The 22,803-nt window shown below is 29.4% G+C and overlaps 2 protein-coding genes across 3 annotated transcripts in view; one reads left to right on the top strand and one right to left on the bottom strand.

Moving 5' to 3' along the window:
• The window catches only part of Sec6 (Exocyst complex component Sec6), a 66,724-nt gene extending 48,534 nt beyond the window's left edge, over positions 1–18,190 (bottom strand). For both annotated transcript variants that reach the window (XM_067267278.1, XM_067267286.1), the window contains exons 1-5: positions 17,982–18,190; positions 14,566–14,678; positions 9,919–10,009; positions 4,081–4,187; positions 127–208 (exon numbers count right to left, since the gene is read on the bottom strand). In XM_067267278.1, the coding sequence (XP_067123379.1) occupies positions 127–208; positions 4,081–4,187; positions 9,919–10,009; positions 14,566–14,678; positions 17,982–18,107 (519 nt within the window). In that variant the 5' untranslated portion in view covers positions 18,108–18,190. The remainder of the gene's footprint in view (positions 1–126; positions 209–4,080; positions 4,188–9,918; positions 10,010–14,565; positions 14,679–17,981) is intronic.
• A 252-nt stretch (positions 18,191–18,442) lies between these two features.
• On the top strand, positions 18,443–21,696 carry LOC136972592 (tudor domain-containing protein 5-like). The gene has a single exon (XM_067267171.1). The coding sequence runs from the start codon at positions 18,531–18,533 to the stop codon at positions 21,603–21,605; it is 3,075 nt and encodes a 1,024-aa protein (XP_067123272.1). The 5' UTR covers positions 18,443–18,530; the 3' UTR covers positions 21,606–21,696.
• Positions 21,697–22,803: the final 1,107 nt, after the last annotated feature.

The raw sequence follows: 22,803 nt of genomic DNA, 5'->3' as shown, positions 1-22,803 counted from the left end.
TTTTTTGCAACCCCTTCCCCTGTATACATAATTAATGGACAGCCCCTTATTATAAATTACTTTATTTAAGATGTAAATCAGTTCCATTTAAAAAGAAAAATATACAAAACTTTTAAGAATATTTACATTCCTATCAGTTGGGCTTCTTGAAGGAAGTTTGTGCATTTCAAACAATAAATCATCCCTAGAATTTTCTAAATCAGCAAGACTAAATAAAACAAAATCCAAATTATAATGCACAGTTTTAATTTATTGAATTAAAACATCACTACATAAATAATTCATTTATAAAACAAAAATTTTTAACACAAAATTAATTTATATGTTAAAACATTAAAATACCATTTATTAAATGAAGTAAACATTAAAAAACTTGGCAGACAGTATTTAATTTTTAAAATACAAAAAAATTCATGAACTTCTTTTCTCTCCTTCTGTCCTTTTTGTCCATCAACAGTCCAGAACAAATTACCTATATGCGGAGATGACCTTTCCTTAGACTACGACCCCACAACATTATGCAAATTGAAAATTTAATTAAAACTGGAACAAATTAGAGGTAATTTGTTCCAGACTGTCGACGGACAAAAAAGACGGAAGGAGAGAAAAAAAGTTCATGAAATTTTTTGTATTTTAAAAATACTGTTTATTAATTTAAATAAAATTATTAATATATTAAAAAATTAATTCATATAATTTATTACTACATCTACTTGAATGTAATACACCATTAAATCTAAGATACACCTTAATTTCTACATGCCCACTCAGATTTTTTCTTAAATTGACAACTTGAGACCAATTTTTGATTTTGTTGAACATAAATTTGTTCTGTACTTATTGCACAGTAAAATATGTCATATAAGTTATCACTGTCTTCCATGGTATCAAAGTCAAAAACCTTTTACTCATACAAAAAAGGATATAATATATATATTAAAAAAGCAAATAGAGTAATCATCATCAAAACACTTAAAGTCCAGAATATATACCTTATATCAGTGATTCTCAAAGTGGGAGTCGCGACCCCCAAGGGGGTCGTGAAAAATATTTGGGGGGGGTCGCTGAAAAATTGATGCCAGATCAATATTTTTCAAATATTTTATAAATTTACTATGGATTCATGTTTAGAAATAATAGAAATAAAAAATATATAAAATAATTTTTACTTAAATAAATTGCATATATAAATAATAAAACAATATAAATATTTAAATACGAGCCTAAATATAATATTATAAATTTGTGCGCTATTGGGGAATCCCCAAGTTCCACTCTCCGCCTAAACTATGATAGAACAGCATTGTCATTTGGAACGGTGTTCGCTAGCAGCGTTGCGTCTGTAGGCAAGTCGAGTTAGAAATACAGTAGAGCGTCGTATCCGAAAACCAATCAACCGAAAGCGTTTCAGTCGGCAAATTCGAATTTCCGCTAGTGCTGTGGCGCCACAATATTTGGCTATGTCTTGGGATACTCCGATATTATTTTAGTTAATATGCGTTTTTAACTGGCAACACTGATCGCGACCATGAGAGGGACTTAAGGACGCGCCAGTATTTGAACGAGACTTTTTCTCATCGTGAGTGGTAAGTTTTGCTTGTTTTTCTGAGGACTGTGTTGTGCTGAATCGGAACGTTTTGAGACTAGATTAACTTCCAAAATATAATGTTTTTTGTTTTTATATTTTTCAATATATTTATTTTGTTTGTGAAAAATAAAGAAATAATTTTTAAAAAAATTTCGTTAGTCTTAACATTGACAAAAATTCAACGCAAAGCGACACGCAATGGAGAGAAATTTCAACATGGAATAGATTAATTAAACAAAAGAAATTATCTCCTCCTGAATTTAAATTAACCCCATCCCTCCGGGATGTTTTTCTACACATACTCATTCTTCGGGGGTCCTTTGAAATTTTTAAGTGCAAAAGGGGGTCGTGGACTAAAAAGTTTGAGAAACACTGCCTTATATGATAACGTGCACTCATTTTGAAATACTTAAAAATAAATTTATGACTGGTTTTTTAATTAAAAACTTAGATAAGATTTAATATTTATATTGAAAAACAGACTGATACTTTGATTTCTAATTAAATACAATTATTATTGATTTGCATACATCTAAATATTAAATCTCATAAATTAATTCTCAAATTATCTTTAGTGCATAACAATTTATTAGCATTTATATATCTTATAATATAATCAAGATGGGTTGATAATGATAATAATAAGTGCAGAGCCCAAACGGTTAGGAGTTGAAAGTTGAAATTTGGTAGACAGTTAGGGTACGTCATGAGAATGTACACTAAGAAGGGATTTTTCAAAATTTCCCCTAAAGGAAAAGAGGGACAGGATTAAGGCTTACCGTGAAGAACTCGACTTCTATTATACTATTTTAGATGCGGTTTTTGCATTTTTGATGGTGTTTTAATAGGGTATGCCATGAGAATGCACATTAAGAAGGAATTTTTTGAAATTCCCACCACGGGGGAGAGAGAGGGAGATTATCCCGAAGAACTCGGCTTCTACTGTACTATTTTAGATGCCTTTTTAACATTTATGCGGAAAATTAAACATATTTTTAGACTCTTCTAAAAATTCTCAATGATATTTAGTGTTCCATCATATATAAAGTTGACGTGGGGAGCGCCTGTGCATAAGTTCACTTTATTCAAACTCTTCATCTTAACGTTCAATTTTATGTTCAAATTTATATTTATGAATGATTCTAGAGGATCCAGCTTATTTTTCAAATTTAGTAAACCTGAAGAAGAACCCAGAAAGAGTTACAAAAACATTTATTATTCATCATTTAGTGGTACTAAGCACCGGTAAATGGTTGCAGTGAGTCTTAATTATCATTATCCCAGTATGGTAAGCAAATATCTAAAATTTTCTAATTAGTCTCAGAAGAGGGGGACCTAATTCTTGCATTCAGTGAAAATAGGTAAGATTGGTGTGAAAGAAAGTAAAAATGTAATCCCTGTGTGCTAAGTCACTAAGACATATTTTGTATTAGATGGCACTATGTTGGCAAGCTTCACATTTTTTTGGTCATAGGTCACCATCTTGTTTGGTCTTCTATGTCTCTGTGTGGCACAGTGTCTCCCCTCATCCAGCTTTTATTCATGTTACATATAACTGTATATTTCTGTGCATCATTAGATTCGTTTATTTGCTTCATTTTCTGACAATCAGCTATAATCTAATAATCTTAATCTTTGCTTTCGTTACTTTTTGTCCAAGCAATTTATATGTATAAAAATTAGCTTGTAAATTAATATAAGAAAATTACTTATGACAAAAAAAACCTCAGTATTTTGGTGTTTAATAAAGAATATTTTTAATAATTTAATATCTCAAATATTTAATATTTTAAAATATCCTTTTCAAGAAAATGAAACACAAACCAGAATTTGAAAATATGTTCCAATTCAAGTACTCAAATTCATTTGTCATTTTCTTGGAAATACTTTGAAATATCAAATGTTTGAGTTATTAAAAATATCATTTATTTAACACTAAAAAACTGAGTTTTCTTCTTTGAGTTAAGGTTTGTCAACCATATTTTAACATTATAATATGAACTTAAAATATTTAATATTCACAAATAATAAAATATCAAACTACATAATATTTTTCATTTGTAAATTTTATGTAAAGAAATATATTATTCAGAGCTGTTATTTATTTTCTTTGTAGACAATTAATTATTTTGCACTTAACTATTTTGTCATATTTTTTAAACATGGATTCAAATTTGTTATATTTCTCTATTTTGTGATGCCAGAAGTGATATCTTGAAGTCAATAAACATTTGATATTATAAAAAAAAATTATGGCTAAATTTGTACTAATAAAACTAAAAATATTTCTCACGAAAAAAGTTTTTGAATCTTTTTGAAAAGATTATAATTAATTTATTTTGAATGAAAGGCAGATAAATTACTCTAATAATTTTTATGTACAGTACTAGTATATTGGAATCTGCATTCCATATTAATAAAGTAAATTATTAATTTATAAAAAAAAATAATGCAATTTTTTAAAAGTTTTATAACTATGAATAATATCATACCATTGATGAGCAAGTAGTAATTTTCCATCATTAATCCATTCTTGAGTTTTTTGAACACTTTCTGGTACATTAAATATATGTTTTAAATTTTCCATTGCTGCTGCATACTAAATTTATGAAAAAATTTAGTGTTCAATATCAATTTAAATTATTAAAAAATTAATTCTTTAGAAAAAATTGTTACTTAAAATTCAAAGATAAGTTAATAATCATTAAAATTATGAAATTAATATACAGTAGAATCTTGCTAATCCAGTCCTCAATACTATGACATACCCTCCAGTGTGATTGCCTTTGTGCTTATATTTCAATAAAACTGTTAGTCATGTCACTCATCCCATTTTTCTGTTTACTCAGGTTTCATTTTTGTTATAGCATTGCATTTCAGCTTGCCATGCTATTTGCTCACTTCCCTCCAAAAATAATTAGTACTGAATGGTGAGAAGTCTTGTCATTTATTGCCTTTTGGTCTACATTCTCGCTAATCAAGCACTCTCCCTAATTTGGCACCCTTCTGAGCAAAGAATGACTGGATTAGTGAGAATCTACTGCATATGAATAATTGATTTACACTAATATACTTACTAAAACAAATATTTGATACTACATATATACACATATATGCCATTATTAGTAGGAACGAAAAACACACTGAGTGCGACGTTATTACCAGCTTCTTTAAACTGCTAGTGCTTTCGAATGAATTTATAATCATCATCTTCAGGCAAACAAAGATTTAAAAACAAACACAAATGCTTTCTAAAAAAACTTTTTAATTTTAAAAAGGTTTTTTAGAATTTAAATAATTTGTTCCATCTCACATTAGAGCATTTGTCTTCGTTTTTAAATCTTCATTTGCCTGAAGATGATGATCATAAATTCGTTGAAAGCACTACCAGTTTAAAGAAGCTGGTAATAATGCTGCACTCAGTGTGATTTTCCTTCCAAACATTAAATATTTGGTGTGAAGATCAAACCATATTGCATTCCATTATTAGTAATATTTTGGGACTGCATTATAATTAAAAAAATTCAGAAAAAAATAATTCAGAATGCAGTCTAAATCCATAAGTCTCATATCAGCCTTCAGAGCAAATACATCATTATTATTTTATATTTTGATCTATCCATAACTTAGTGTTTACTGCCTTGTTAATATATAATGGCTAGATGAAATTATCATTACTAATAATTTTACAAGTCTGTTGCAAATATGTACTGGTACATCAATTTCCAAAATAAATAATAGTAAATGTATTATATAATCTTTTATTTTTTATGTTACAGCTCTACAAGTATCAATCATTAGTGATCAATATAAATATAAGTGCAACTGAGTTTACTGATATTAGTTTTACTACAGCTTGTCCACTGATTTTGACAATTAATTCTCCAATAATCAGAATAATCAATAAGTAATCATTCTACTGGAAAAACACTATTACTCTTTAAACTTAAAATTATTAAATTAGCATTAAAATGTAAGAATCAGGACTTCAAAGTAAACAACATAACATCTTAATAATAACTTTGTCAAATATCTGTCAGTCGTAGTCTAGTCCTTGAGAGAGTTAATCATGTGTGCACTCCTGTCAAAAACCTTTACATTATTGTATTGCCGGTTACCTCAGCTACTAATACTTCATCCCTTTCATCTGTGACAATATCTACAAGTTACAAACTATTTTTGCAAGATGTACTTTGCAAGAACTATTTTCAAAACTTACTTAACCAGCAAACACCAGATCTCCACTCCTCTACAAGGTATTTATCTCTGTATGCTCTAGTGTATATTTTCTCCCCTGCAACCATCTACAGTATACAAGTTATTTTGACCTGTATACTGTATATGTATCTGTGTACTCTATATGTATCATGAATCCTTTTTTTCTCTTTACAAACAAATGGTTATATGTTTAACTGGTATCTGAGTGAGTCACTTCCACCTCGCCATCTCATAGCCCTCCATCTGAAATCATAGCACTTACGCAATCATCATTCACGTGACCTACTTTTGAACTAATTTGCCATGTCGAACAAAAGTGCCCTCCTGATGAGGCATCAAAGAGGTGCCGACCCTCCAGTCACAAAAAAGTGGAGTTTAAAGGAACAATAATTTTATTAATAACTATTAATTAAGAATAATCATGGCAATGCATCCAGTTCCGTTACAAACCACTAGGGTTTTGTATCTGTTTTCTCGGTCTGAAATTTTTATTCATTCAAACTGAAAATATTCTATTACAGTAATAATAAATTTTTAAAAATATACATTTCTTATAATAATAAGTTTCAATCTCATTAATAAGTTTCACAATAAGTTTCAATCTCATTCATAGCCAATTATCACATTTGATTAATTAAAATTAAGTGCCATCTGACTATTTTTGAAAAACAATTTCATTTTTAAACACTACATTGCCAATTACCGTATTTTATGGACTATGGCACTTTTTTCTTCGAAAAATTGCCTCCAAAATTCAGGTGTGTCTTATAGGTATTTTTTATAAAAAAAATTGCTTAAAAATTAAGGTGCGTCTTATAGTCTGTAGCGTCTTATAGTCCGTAAAATACGGTATTACTTGTTTTTGTTACCTACATTGCACTTAAAAGAATGCCAGATGTACGAAAGTAATTGTGACATAAATTAATTTATCAGTTAATAATGGATAAATGAAACTGCCAGATATATTTTCTCAGAATGGCATCAATATAGAACTACCAAGAGTTTAAAAATAAGAAACATTTTCTTGAATCACTGTCAAAAAATTTAGTATAATCAAAATTATCTCAGTACACTATTCAAATAAAATTGTCTCATGTTTGGAATTTTGACTCAATATTTTCTATCAATTTGGCTTTAGAAAGGCAGGTATTAGATAACCCAACAAGATTGCAATAGTATTAACTTGTGGCCCACCCAAAATCTATGACCTAACATTTTTGCTTTAAAATAACCATTATTGGGTAACATAATAAGTGTGAGGATTTGCGCCTCTTAGTTAAAGGGGCAAAGTTGACCCGACCACTGTAAGGATTTTTCCAGTCAGGATGTCTCGAAAGGGCCTTTACCGTATGGAGGTAGTGGTTTGCTGGACGCAAAGACGACTCACACTGAGACCGTATTTTCCATTTTAACGCGTTTATTTGACAGAAATATGCTTACAATAAGAGTAGTGTCGTCTCATAGTAAAGTCCGTTCCTACTGGCAGGTGGTTCGACGTCCGTTTGGAGTCCGTTACCACAAAAGCAAGATCCAACTGGAGGCTAGATGGGGAGAAAAGTCACTGAGAGAACCACAATGGGAAGTTGGGTCCCTTAGTCTTCGTCACCCACGAGTGAAAACGTTCAGAGTCCTGTATATGCAGTTCCAAGATGATATCCGTAGACTCGGGTCTTCTCTTCTCAACCTCAACCTCCCGTGTCCGGGGGATTTCGGGCTTTTATAACCTTTCTTTCCCGAAAATCCCGAACTTTTGGTTGGTCCGAACGAGGGTCTTCTTTTTCGCTATTGGTCCCTGGTCTGTTGCCAGGGACGCGATTCGGGCCGCGGGGTCGCTGAAGATCCCTGAACTCCCCCTCCCGGGCCACTCCCCGTCCGAGTCGGGTCAAGCCCTTCCCCGGACGACGGTCCCGTAAATTACACTCCGAATGTGTTTTTCTGACTTGAGAAGGTGCAGCTGGGACTACTCAGCCCCGACTACCGCCCCGCCGATGGAGAGCCGGACAGATTCCGCTTTGAACCCGGTGCAACCCGATGACCCAAAGTTACCCCGGCGGACGATCCCTCAGTCGTTCTCACGATGTACGATCGGGGATCTGTCAATTAGGTCGGGAATGTGACAATTAAATCGTCTAGCGTACCCATTCCTCAACCACCTCGATCTTGTTTACTGGATAAATCACCGATTTAACGACTTTAGCTCGACAACCACTTGCCGATAGGGGGGGCGAACTCCCAACAGATGTCTGTTTATAGGTTCGTTATCCTGTTAAATTACTTATAAAAAAATGAATTCGAGAAATAAAAATTAAACTTCGAATAGGGAGGAAACAGTAATTATTATTACTATTATTTATGTTTTCAACTCCTGGCCCCACATAAGATATAAGATCATAACAAAATAGGTTTATGGTTCTCCCAACTCTTTCATGTGTTCTCTAGGCCAGTTAATGTTCCAATTCAGATAATTAACCTCCTGGTTACCCTCAGAAGGTAAACAGCTATAATTAGATTAAAGTGCTTATTCAGACAGTGTCATGAATGTGTGGATCCTTGGCAGTTTTTTCTTTTTGACAGTTTTAATTGTGGGCAATGTTTAGCTAATGTATCAATTAGTCACAATTTCTGTGTGTTAATCAAAATTATATACATCTTCTCTATCTATTGCTTAATAGATCATTTAATTTATATTAATCATGAAGAAAATAAGCTAATAATTTTACATTTTGTTTTTCATTTCCAGTATTATAAGCTTCTAAGTGCAGTTAAAATTTATAACATTTTTTCCAGTAATTTTTTCATCAGTCTGTTTTAAAAAATTTTTCATAGATCGCCATATGTGTTTGTAATATGTTTGTTTAAAATGTTGGTCAAATAGGCTAGCTTGTTAATGGGATTTATAGCTTTTGTATGGTAACCATCAAATTAATTAATTTCTCCATTTAGGTTTTTAGCTGGTGTAAACCATGGGTCATGTAATGGGTTCATAATAGTAACATTGTGTCACCACATCTCTTTTACATTCAGGAGGTAAAGTGAACTGATGGAGAAGTGTTTTTGACACAACTGTGGGGTAATTTTAGATAATGTTATTTTGAATTAAAGAGAGCCATTCATTTTTTCTGGGATTAATGTTAGTTACACATACTACTCTTCATGAAAATAACATGTGATTTATGTAAATTAGAAAAAAAAATCTGTAAATAACTAAATTTTTTGTTTTGTAAATGATGTGAAAAAAATTTTATTCAGCATTATTTCAGTTTATGTTTTTATTAATAGACTAGTTAAAATTCAAATTATGGTTATGTATGCATGGTTCTTAAGTTACATCCATTTATGCAAATTAGATACTGTACATGCAAGATCTTGCATGTGGATGGTGTAGGTTAATTTACAAACCCTGGAAACAAAAAAAATATTAATTATATTTATGAATTTTGATTGGTTTTATATACTGTAAAGCATTTTTAATGCATAAAATTTTACAAGTTCTTGAAATATTTTCTCTATTTCATTTTGTTTGGATTTTTATAAGAGTAACAAGAACTTTGTATTTTGTTTACAAATGTGTTTTTCAGGTTCCATTTTGATTGCATTTGAACAATTCGGTTTTATGTATGTCAAAAGTTTGTATATAGAGATCTGAGTCAAGGAAAGTGCATTGGAAGTCCTTTGTAATTCAAATAATTCACCACAGTGGAAAGCAAGGAAAACATTACCATTTCAAAAGGTTATAAAAAACTTTTATTTATGCTTTTCTTTTTTAATAAGATGTAGCAGATTACTTTTTATTTTATTTGTTTAAAATACTGTTTATTAAGATATTTGTTGGTTATTTAGAAAGTTAACATTTTTAGTTGTAGCTTTGTACTTAAGTTGTAAATTGAAATTTAATGCTACAAAGAACATAGCTATAGTTATTGTTGTCTTTTTATAGCACTGTGAAATTGGCATTTTACAATGGTTTGAACATCAATGCAGCAGACTCCTATATGAAATGGCATGACACAACAATGTGTGCTACCAAAGGACACAGCACTTTGAGTTGCATCATGCATTGGCCATGATGGGTAATATATAAAAGAGATTGATAATATCTTAGCACATCTTACCTGGCTATGTTTCATACTTTCTTCACGAACATCTTGCAATCTTTCTGCTAATAATGGAATAACTTGAAAATTTCCTTCAAATTCCTTTAAACTAATTTGAAAGAAATTGCAATTCATAAAAAAATATTGATTTAATATATTTATATATATATATATATATATTATATATATAATTAACTTAATTGAGTATAAGAGAATTTTTATATTTCAAAATAAAGAGATAAAAAAAAATATGAATTGAATATCATTCACAAAATTTCAATATATAATTTCCATAACAAATATGTGTAATGTTAATTATTGAAATAAAAAATAAGAAAATCTACACAGATAAAAATTATGCAATGGTAGTAGTATTCATAATATGAAAAGCTTGGTTTGTATAGTTAAGAATGAATTAAACTATTTCCATCTTTTAATCTCTATTTTGGGCAAAATATTGTTTTAACTCTAAGCTCTAAAAATTTCTTTTCTGTTTGTAGAGACTAAATTTTTTTTTACTTCTCAGACTACAAAGAAAACTTGTATAGGGTGCATTTATTTCTGAGCTAATAGTGGTACTTCTGAACACCAGAAATGATGTCATTAGCATGTGTATTCATGCTTACATGTCCAGTTTGAAAGTAAACTCAAATGCTAACAAGAAATATGGTGGTTTCCTGCAAATAATATTGTTAAAGCTGCTATTTTAAATGTTACGTTACAGATAGAATGACTTGATTCCAAATCGGATGAGGATGATCATATTATGGATATAATTGTGGAAAAAAATGAAAGAAGAAAAAAGAAAAGTAAGATTGAATAAAAGAGATAGACACTTTTACTAAAGAGATTGTTTTTATAATCCAATCAATTTTAAACATTACCTTAGACTTACAAGAGAATGTTTTGAAAGTCTCCTTTAAAAAATAAGCCCAATTTTATACATAGAAAAATTACTTCTTCTGGAAAACAACCAGTGTCTCCTCAAAAGCAGCCTTTATGCTGCCTACAGACATTAACAAATCAAGAATCTTTCAGGTTTGTTTATACGAAGTAATATATGAAATTAGATGCAGTATATAAGAGAATAGCAGATTATCCATATATAATACATATTTAATGCAATTGTTTTACCCAGTGAATAGATGTGACATTGCTCTTTTATGGTCTGAGTTAAAAATCAACAAATAATTGATATTAAATTGAAAACATTTTTTTTTTCTTTCTTTTCTCTAAGGGCATTGGCGATCGTTTTAATATGTCTAGACAAACTGCATGGAATATTTTAAATAAGGTTGTTAATACTCTCTTAGTGTTAAATGAAAATGAAAAAATAATCTCTTAGCCATCACAGCATGAAGCTGTAAGAATAATGGAATTTTTTTTATACCCAATATGGTTTTCCTGGAATTATAGGCTTTATTGATGGAAAGCATATGGCTATTAAGACAACTGAAGAAGCAGCTTATTTCAATAGAAATAAGCTGCTGTCATCATATAAGTTCAGTTTGTAATGAGAAAATGGTATTCAAATGATACAATTTCTTGAGAAGTCATTTCCCATATGTAAGTGAAAATTCATTCAAGTATACAAACTTATGTAATTTTGGATTATTATTAATGCTGTTTCTTTACGATTTATTTAATGCTCTGAAAAGTTAAGTTTCGATTCATTGTTTAAGATTAAAAGTGAAGTTTACCTTACATGTGTTTGGAATCTTCAAGTGTTATCTTGAAGATTCCAAACGCACGTAAGGTAAACTTCACTTTTAATCATGAACAAGAAATCGAACTTAACTTTTTCAAAAGTCATCTAAAGCTATTGAGCCTTACAATAAAAAAAGATCATTGTAAACATTTTATACAACAAATAATTGAAATTTACCAATAAAAATACTTTCTGCCATTTATTTTTCCAAAAATAATTCCATTTTCATTACTTTGTACAGAAAGTAATTTTTTCATGGGAGCAACCATATTGAATTAGTGCAAAGCTCAACAGCAAACTAACTAGCACTCCCAACTTACTCTGTTAAAAATGACATCACACAACTCTAAAGTAAATGCCAATGAACACAGTGCTCAGACATAGTATACAGGTTGAGTGTGCTGACAGTAAAATTAGCTCAGAAGTTAACGCACCCATAGTAAGACTATATAAGCAACTTTTCTATTGGCCAATTTCATCTTGAATGGATTAAGCTGATTTTGACTGATTTCATATTTAAAGAGTTAACAAAATATTTTTAAAGTTTTTGTTATAATAATATATTTTTAGTGCTCATTTATTTTTCAAAAGTATCTCAAGAGATATTAGGAGAATGGTCACAGATTGCTTATAACCTGTAGACCATAATTTACACATGTTTTCTTTAAATAAGATATCAGCTACAAACAAGCAATTATTTATTGTGACATCATCACAATGCTGGACTGCAATTTTTAATCATATTTTTTAAATTTATTTAATTTAAAATATATGCTCTCCACCTCAAAATTAGTACTATGGTGTCTTGTCCCCGTACATAATACTTTTCCTGTTCAGAAAAAACATGTGTACTAGGGTTTCTCAAATGGGATCCAGGTTGTTTTTTAACCCAGGAAACCCCACAAATTTCTTAAAAATTCACTTTTTCCTTATTTTACGTTAAGTTTGAGGAAATTTTGCAAATAGAAAGTATAATTAACTCATAAACTGTCAGAATACATTTGTATTTATTAATTTTAAACCTACTTATTAGTTTTTTTTTAAATTTTTGCTCGTTATGGCACTTCACAAATGGTCAATAATCAATACGTAGCTTATTTGTGGCAGGACTCTCAAAATTCTTTACCAGTAATATCTGGAATAATTGTGCTTATGCTGTCTTAATTTTTAACCATGCCCAATGGCTTCAATAACTGCATAACACCAGGTTGTGCAAATTGGACAAGGATACAAACGAGTATGACGTCTGCAAGTATGAAGTTTTTCTTCATAAACCTGATTATTAAAGACAAACAAACTGCCAAATTATTGGGCTATAAGCTTGATGCTTTAATAGAATTGGGATTCCACTCACAAATTGAATCGAAAAGGGAATTCTTGTTAGCAGGACTTTTCATTAGTTAAATAAGAACCAGATCGAGTGATTGGTGTATTGACCATCTTTGCTTTTTAAAACCTTATTATAAAAATTTACAATAATATTTTGTATTATGTTTTATTTAAAAAATGGAAGTTACCTTTTAAGTTGAAAGTTTGATCTAAGTTCATTTTTTCTTTAAATTTTCAACTCAATTCAAAGCATTTTGTTGTTGTTGTATGCAGTTTCCAGCAAACTTTAATAAATTTTTTCTATTGTTAAAATTTCTATGTAATTCAAAGGTAATTTTTAATATATATCTTACACAGCATTATTAATATGATTTTGGAAGATGCAGAACATATTAAATTACTTTTAAAAATGAAAAATAATTATATCATTTGATTACAAAATATTTTGTATATCTTAAAAATAATTAATTCTATCCTGGGATCCCGGGACAAGCAAAAGACCAGGAATCGAGAAACCCTAACATGTACATCATATTTTCCTGTTAGCAACAGAGTCATGCCGTCATCTATCTAACTCCTTATTAGAGGGGAAAATTTTTTAATTGAAATAACAACTTCCAGTTTGCATCAGAAGTTTATATACAGTTAAGCAGGGCTTCCTGCCCCTAAGATTTCCAAATCTGGATTTGGATTTCATTTATCTAACACCATTCTCAAGATTAAGAAAGACAGATGGATAGTGGGAATTTATAGGTCAATTTTTTCAAATTGCAGTTCAAAAAATCATCATAATAAAATCAAATAATATACTATTCATATTTATTATTAGAAACTTTTCTATTATTGATCTGGCATTTGTCAAACCTAAACTGCAGAAAAAAAAACACTATTTATTGACAAGACTATGTCTTGTGTATAAAATCGCACTGCTGTCAATGGCTGGACTCCTTAGAGGTATGAAGGAGTACATGTCAGGGGTTGCAATTTGGCACAGAGTATTTAGTGCCCAATCATGTGCACATAAAAAAAACCAGACTTGTAGATAGTCAGGGGACTGAGAATTGAGTCAAAATAAAATACAGAATGGTGACACTGTTTCTTCAAACAGGCACTAATGCAGATTTGTGCATGCATTGCTCATTGGGAATTTCGAAATGCGAACGTTGCAAAATCAAATTTTGACAAATGTGTGACATGTTACACGTTTGTCAAAATTTGATCTTGTTCTCGTCGTTTCGCCATCCTGCAAAATGACGTGAGCAACATTGGGACAATTCAGGTACAAATATCTTCCCACTTACCATAGCCAAAAACAGGCCTGTGATAACGCAACCCATCATAACTACAGCAGCAACAAAGCCTGCCATAATCTATGCCAGGACTCTGAGTACCAATGTCAGCTTTTCCTCATTGGTTAGTGCTCATTTTTCTCTTTTCCTTAGAAAACTGTGTGCAGTTGAGCCCTGAGTCTCCAAGACAGTCTCGTCCCAAAAATGGCCTTGTCATTTTACTTGTTAATATATAATTTGGTATATTAATTATTTAAAAACAATATGTTAAAACTACAAATATTTAATTTATGTATTAATTTATGTACATATATTTTTTGTATATATGAAATTACATACTTTGATTTAATATCTTGTATATCCTGTAATGCTGTCTGCAACTGATTTAAACCTAATTTCACACCATCTAATTGTGTCTGCATGGCAGTTTTCAACATTGCTTCAACTGAGGCCTAATTTAAACAAGAAGAATTTTTTAAAATAAAAATAACAAATTGACACAGATTTTAATGTTTATCTCATAATTAACAAAAACTATATTTAAAAAAAATAATAATTTAAACAATAAATTAGTAGTAGTCATATTTCAGTATTATCTTTAATAAAATTTATAAAACAATATTGACAATTTAATATACATATTTAATCATCTAAATAAATTTTCTTTTCATAAACTAAGGTAATTAATTTCAAACATTAAAATAGTTATCTTGTATATGTAAAATTAAGCAAAAAATGAAAAAGCAATATATGCATTTTCAATAATAAAATGTAACAGGAATCAAAATACCATAACAAAAATCCACACATGCTTGTTAGTACGATTTTTAAAAATATGACACACTGCACAAACACTCTCTTAATTTTAAATTTTTAATGTAAAAAAAAACTACTTTATTATGATTAAATATTCTGTTTTAAATTTCATAATCTTTGCTAAAATATTTAAAACTAAATTCCTTGCTTAAAGAAATCTTATACAAAAGAACAAAATTAAGAAAAAAATCTGATCCAAATCATTAAAAAAGAATTAATGCTTCATAAATTTATATAAGAGGGATATCAAGGAAAAATGTCATGTTATTTACATTTTGCATATTCACACACAAGTTCAGTAATAAATTCAATAATAAAATATAAAAATAAGGATTTTAATCTATATTAAATGTATTCATCATATTTTAATTTTTTCACAGTTGTTTACAGATTTTTTATAAAAGAACCTCTAAATTTTTTAGTCTAATCCTGACAAGCTTCATGTGAATTTATATTAAAATTAACTTAAACTTTCAAATATTTACCCTGATTTCCTTATAAAAATTGAATTTATTCATTAGGAGGACAAACTGTTGATCCAAGTTGTGTTTTTATTGATAACAATAAAGAAAATATATATTGTAAATATCAAATAAAAATATAAGAAGGGAAAACTTTAAATCTATGAAATTATTTAAAGGTCATGGTGATGATGATTTTTCTGCTTTACAGATGATCTCTAAAACAGAATAAAAAAATAAAAAAATCACACATGCTCAAAGAAAAGTAATAACTACTTTTGTATGTTTTTTGTAATGTAAACTATATTATTTTAAATCACAAAGTAAATTTTAATAGTTTTTAAACATTTTTATACTGAAAGTTGATAATTTATATAATGTTATCATAAAACTTAAGGCATATGAACAAATATTTATTAAATGTTTTAACATTAAAACAAATTCTGTATGTAACATAACAAAACTTTTTAATTACTTTAATTTTTTCAGGAAAATTTTATTCACATATTAAATATTTTCTTGATAAAGGCAGTTAAAAATCTTTAGATAAAGATTTAATGCTTTTACATTATGAAAGTATTTTACTATGTTTTGTCTCATGAATTAGAAGTAAAAAAAAAAAAGGCACTTAACATCAACATAAGCTAATTTTATTATTGTTAGAATAATAAAAGATTTGGAATCATCTTAGTATGTTAAAAGAAGAGATTTGTTCACAAGACAACTGAATTCAGAAATCTAAGGAAAATAAATCTGAACATATTAGAATCAATTTCATGAAATTCTTCTTATTGAAAAATAAATTGATATCAAACATAGAATGAAACATAATTCACTCATTACTTAATTCAATAACATTTTATTTAATTAATATTTTTTAATGACAATAAGAAATTACAAGTTTCAGTTTATTTGTTTTGTAGCAATGCAAGACTTGGGCAATCCGCCTAGGAGGATGCCTTCCGGGAGATCTTTAAAGGGTAACTGGCCCCTATTTAGGCATTAAAGATGTGGAGAAAACCCAGAAAACTCCACATGGCCTGCCTATCCTGGCAAGGTGCAAACCCACAACCAAACTCTCAGTGTTCAGGGAACGCAACTGCTTGGCCACTGGTGGGCTACAAGTTTCTGAGTGTAAATAACAATTTCATTTAAGATCAGAAGAAAAACATATGCTAAAATTATAGGTGTTACAAGTTTTTATTGGTAAGACATTTTTTGGGACTTTCTCTATATCCTCTTCAGACCATAAAAATTTGAATAAAACGTTCAAATCTTTGTGAAGCATTCAAACATTTGATTTAAATTTTTGTGGTCTAAAGATGGGATGGAAAAGTCCCAAAAAACATTTTACCAATAAAAATTAACTCCTATAATTTTAGCATTTTTGTTTTATTCCTAAGAAATTATATATTACATCTTCCTTGTTCCAAAATGCATTCTTCTAATTAAGTGGTTTATTAGCTTCACTCTATAATCATTTCATATCTTATATTTTACATTTAATGTCCATTACGAAAACACCCCCTTGCAAATGATGTCACATTGGTCATCAACCCTTCTGACAAAGCCTTTGTATCATTGTGAAGTAAATACACTATATCAATTATGTAACAGATATTAACAAAATAATTTTTTTACACTCTTATCAAAATAAAACATTACATAACAATAGCATTACATTAAACAAAATTTTAATTTTGCTACACCTTGCTAGCAAGTTATTTTATTCCCGTGGATTTGCAAGACGTTCTTCAATTGAGAGAACAGAAATGTTAGACAAAACAAAACAGTCTGCCAAATTATCGAGTTATTATACAACCAAGTTAACGATTAGAAACTAATTTGTCTAGAGGTATGCAGTTATGCCATCATCTCAAGTTAATTTTAATTATTTATTATAAATTAGTTTTTTTTTATTTTAATATTTCTGGAAGAAAAGAATCAGCCAGAGTCGGACTCAAACTTCAACTTCTAGAAATGTGAAACGCTAAGTCACGTTGTCGTATTTGAACTACGCTCCTGCGACATCATTTACAGCCCCTTTTATATACCGGTAATAATCATAAACATTTTTATCATTATAACTGCTTATAAATCAAGCAAACGGAATTTGTTTTGCACTTTGGCTTCATTTGCCAAAAATTATTTTTCTTCACCTCATTATAATATGTAATTTAACTGACAGATATCATGATAAATTACATAAATAAGAAAAATTATAAAAATATGATTCTTTTCTTGTTATAAGTGTTGTTTGATTGTGTGGATCACCTCTAAAGTCAGAACAGGAGGAGGGTTTTTTCCACTAATTTTTTATAAAATGTTTTTACATTGAAATTTTCTGGCCTCATTGGATATTTTGAAATTTTATTAATGGATACGTTTATCATTTCACAGCTCATAAATCTATATATATATATATATAAATAAAAGAAATTTAATCATGTAAACATAAGAAAACGCCCTTCTTATTACCTTTTTCCTACCAACTCGTCTCTTATATTGCTCAACTTTTTCTAACTGATCCGGTCTCTGAAGCATATTAGCAACGTGTTTGGCCGCAGTTGCTTTCGCTTCGGCCTCTAATCCCGCAACATCCATTTTTAAGTTACGAATCGTAACTTACTATAAACTTTTGATCAGTTTGTATTCATCATTCGGGCAAAAATGCCCTCTATCGGGAGACGGTGCCACTAAATCGCGATACGTTACGATCGGAACTGTGTTCCGATCATAACGAGAATATTTTCGGAGATGATATTTGTTTAAAATCACACACCCATAAAATTTATTTCGTGGTATAATTATTCGTATAAAAATAATTATTATTAAAAGAAGTAACATCTGGCTATTAATAAAATAAAAACATTTGGCGATATTTGGCTATCTTTCGAGAAAGTTTGATGTTAGTTTAAGTGGTGAAGCGCGTGACTGTTTGGTTCGAAAATTTGATGTTAGTTCAAGTGTTGAAGAGCGTGACGGTTTGGTTCGAAAGTTTGATATTTAGAAAATACAAGATATAAAATGAGCGAAATACTTTTATTAGAAACAAAACAAATCATTCGTTCACTATTAATTTCCTGTCCATCGAAGATAACGGTTGGACAATTGTGTAAAGATTACCGTGACTTAAACGGTAGAACGCTTCCATATGCTGAGTTAGGTTATAAAAATGCCGAAGATTTCGTAAAAAGCTTGAACGACGTCGTCCAACTAGAGTGGATGCCTAACCTGAACGAATATGGATTAGGAGCAGTTGCTGATGCTTCCACGAAACATATTGAGAAAATGGTCAAAAGGCAAAAAAAGAATACAAAACACCGTCATATTATAAAAAAGAAGAATGTTGCTCCACGTTTCCAAGGGCATTGTAGAAATGTTGCTCCACGTTTCCAAGGGCATTGTAGAAATGTTGCTCCGTCGTCGAATGCTAATACCGTGAAGCCAAAGCCAGTTGCAAAGAATGCATCGAGGGTTTCTAAATCGAAAACTACTAAACCGAAAAGTAGCAAACCGAAAGAATATCCAAAAGATTCTCATTTGGACGTAAATGCAAAGTTTTCTCCGAACTTTTGTGATAATATTAAGAAAACTTTAAGAAAAGAATTGAGCAATATGTTTCCAGTTAAGTTAAAAACCGAGATTGTAGAATTATTACATCATTTAGGAGGAAGTATAGATTTAAGAAATTTTTCGCATGCTTTCAAAGAATATTTTGGAAGGGATTTACCTGTTGAAAACTTGGGGTTCCGCACCTTGACTGAATGTTTAATGTATATTCCTGATATTGTATTGCTGGAATGTATTAGTTCGTATTATTTTGTAAAACTTAACCCAAATATTTGCAAACCAACTGTTGCTACTAACAATAGAAGTGTGTGTGAAAAATCTAATTCTGAACTTTCGGAACTGGCTCCAAATACTGAAAATTTCAATTTGAAGCCGAACTTCAATTTTAGGATGAATAATAGTAAAATTGGAAATACTGATACACAAGAAAATTGTAATCAAAAAACTAATGAAAATGCAATCTCTACTTTAAAAGTTTTTGATATTTTAAGACTCAAAGCTGCAAATAGCAGTGCTTTTCAAAATTCAGATTGGAAAGAAATTAACAATTTAGAAACTTTTAAACAATATATAGGTCCTTCAATAAATAAAACTAAATTATTTGATAATATACAAAATAGTGTGGAAAAAGTAAATAAATTATACAATTTTCAGAAAACATTACCAAATGAGATTAAAAAGGAGTTCCAACAAGTTTTATCTTCTCATTCTGGAATTTTAGCATCTAGATTTCTCAGTGAATATTTTAAATTTACTGGAAAATGCTTTAGATTATCTGACTATAACTTCTATGATATTATGGAATTAGTTTTTGCTTTTCCTGAGATATTTAAAGTTATCTCCTTACATAATGAAACAAGTGATTGCTTATTATATGCTTGTGATGAGTATGACCCAAAAAATTGCCATAAATCAAATTGTTTAGTTGAATGTTCTCAGGATTATACAGACAATTCATCTTTTGATAGCTCTCTGAAAGAAAATATAATAAGTTTGATAAAATATTTAAAGAAGATTTCTTTAGATGATTTTGAAAAGATTTACAAAAATAAATTCCAAAGTGAACTTCCATTGGCAAGATTAGGTTATGATAATATAGAATCTTTTATCTTTGAATTATCTAATAGTCTACCAATTAAATTGTCATTTGAAGGATCTACTTTGTTCATTTCTTTATATTCAGATTATCCATGTATAGATACTATAAATCCTTATATTCCAGAATTAATGAATGGAATTCCCCAAGATTCGGTAATTCCAGGTGATAAATACACAATACAATCTCTTCCTAAGAAATTAACAGATTTTATATCAATTTCTGTGTGTGATATTGATAGTCCTGATCAATTTTGGATTCAACTTAAAGGAAAAACAACTTCTGAAAGTTTAAAAATGCTTATGGAAAATCTTCAGGTAACATATAATAATGAAAAAAATGATAAATATCAGATGCCAGATAATTTTGTTGCAGAACATAATGTATGTGCTGTATTGTGGTCTTTTAATAACGCTTGGCATCGTGGGATCATAACCAAAGTGCTTCAGAAAGATCAGGTTGAGGTATTTTATGTAGATTATGGTACAAAATGCAAGGTATCAAAAAAATCTCTGAGACTATTAAAAAAAGAATTTTTGAGCTTACCATCTCAAGCTCTTAGAGGAAGATTATCTTATGTTCAGCCTATCGATGGAATACATTGGAGTGAAAAAGCAAAAATTAGATTTTCAGAATTGTGCATGGATAAAGAATTAGTAGCACTAGTAACTAACACTCACTTTAAAGACAGAATATCTATTTTTCTATGCAATATAGCAAATAATCAGAATATAAACATAAATGATATTTTAATTGAGGAGAATTTAGCTCTTCCATCTCTTGATCTCACAAATTCTAGTTGTACTGCTGAAAATTTTAAAACAACTGATGTGTATGAAGAAAATGAATCTTATCAGTTGTGTGATGCAAATGAAGAATTTGATTTTAATATTACTAAATTGTTTCTTGCAGAAAATAATGATATTCATGTCATTATTCTAGATCAGAAACCATTTGTAAGTAATGTTGAGATTGCTTCTTTATTTCAAAAGTCAGAAGGATTAGAGAAAGCACTTTTGGCAAAGAAAGCTCTAATTCCTTATATTATTCTTGAAAGATCTGGTAATGAAAGATTATTTATGGAATTAAAACGAAATAAAGTGAAAGGAATCAAAGAATCTTTGAATAGTATTACTATTTATCCTTTTGAAAGTATAATTGATATTTTAATTTGTTTACAACATCCATCTCAAAATCTAATAAATGAAATTGAAAAAAAAATAAAGGAATTTAAGAATAATATTGATAACACACAGATTAATGAATTAAAAGAAATTATTTATTATGAAGACAAGAAAAGAAAAGATATTATTCAAAAAATGTTGGATAATGGTGTTTGTGAAGAATATGTTGAAGAAATACAACGAATTGAACAAAGAATTCACTTAATTAAATTGAAAATAAAAGACCCAGAAAAAAGGCTTTCTTTATAACTTTTATTGAAATTAATTTTGATTTAAAAAAATTAAAAAATAGTTATTACTGTTTATTTTTTAGATAGTACAAGAATCAGTATGTCTTATATCAAGAAGATATTTACAGTGTTTTCAAAGACTATTCAAATAATATGTTTATCAAAATAGTTATAATTAAAAAAGTTGTTATAAATTAATAATATGTTTTTCTCAACAGTTTTCTTAAAACCAAAATAAATGAAACATATATATATTTGTATTTAAATACTACTATTTGGATTTTAAAGTTTATTGATCAGAACAGACTTTTTAAATAAAAGTGCCTTAATGTATAAATACTGCTTTCTGAAATACTGTTAATAAATCTTTCATATCAACTTTAATTCCATTTATTCAGCCTTTTCAGTTATTTAATATCAATAGTTTATAAATACAATAATAAAAGATGTATGATTGATTTTGAACAATAAAAGAACAATTGTATTTTTGATACATTCAAAAATTTCTTACGAGTTCTTTAATTGTACAAAAATGTTTAAACCAAAGAATAGTTTTTATTTCCTTCAAAATATCCACTTTTATAATTATATTCTTCTGTCAGTGGTGAAAAGATACTCAGAATAATTGAAGAAGGTGACTTAAAGTCACCTTCTTCAATCTTCAGCTTTGCTACCACATTTTTGATGTCATCAGTATTTGGGAAATATTGTTCCTTTTAGCCAGTTTTCACTTACGGGAAGTGATAATCTCAGAACGAAGTTTAGTGTGAATTTCCCATTGCTACACATTGTGTCTACCTATAAATCAGTGGTTCTTAACTTGGGGTATGTGCACTCTCGGGTGCAAGAGAAATTTCAAAAATTTTTTTTAAAAAATACAAACTAGGCGACCCTGTTCTCTACAAATCGTGGTACCCAGCAACACGGCACCCCACTTCTTCACTCTCTACCACCTCACTTCTACACACTATTTTACCTTCTCTCAGCACATTGCACTTGTCAGTACATGCAGTTAATGTAGTCACATTGTCATGTGCAGTACAGAAATTAGTTGAGACGTGTTCACATCCCTTGAATAAGAACGTGAACGAGGTTTGTAACAATATTTACAGGTAACCCCTGTATAACACGGCACTTCTATAGCATGGATTCACTTTAGCACAGTTTGAGAATTGGGAACATTCCCATATAATACAGTGCTTTTATAGCATGGATTC

The sequence above is a fragment of the Centruroides vittatus genome, unplaced genomic scaffold (genome assembly GCF_030686945.1).
Source record: "Centruroides vittatus isolate TY-2023 unplaced genomic scaffold, ASM3068694v2 contig_1057, whole genome shotgun sequence".
NCBI lineage: Eukaryota > Metazoa > Arthropoda > Arachnida > Scorpiones > Buthidae > Centruroides > Centruroides vittatus.
The sequence above is the reverse complement of the archived record's forward strand: the minus strand, read 5'-3'. Positions and strand labels throughout refer to the sequence as shown.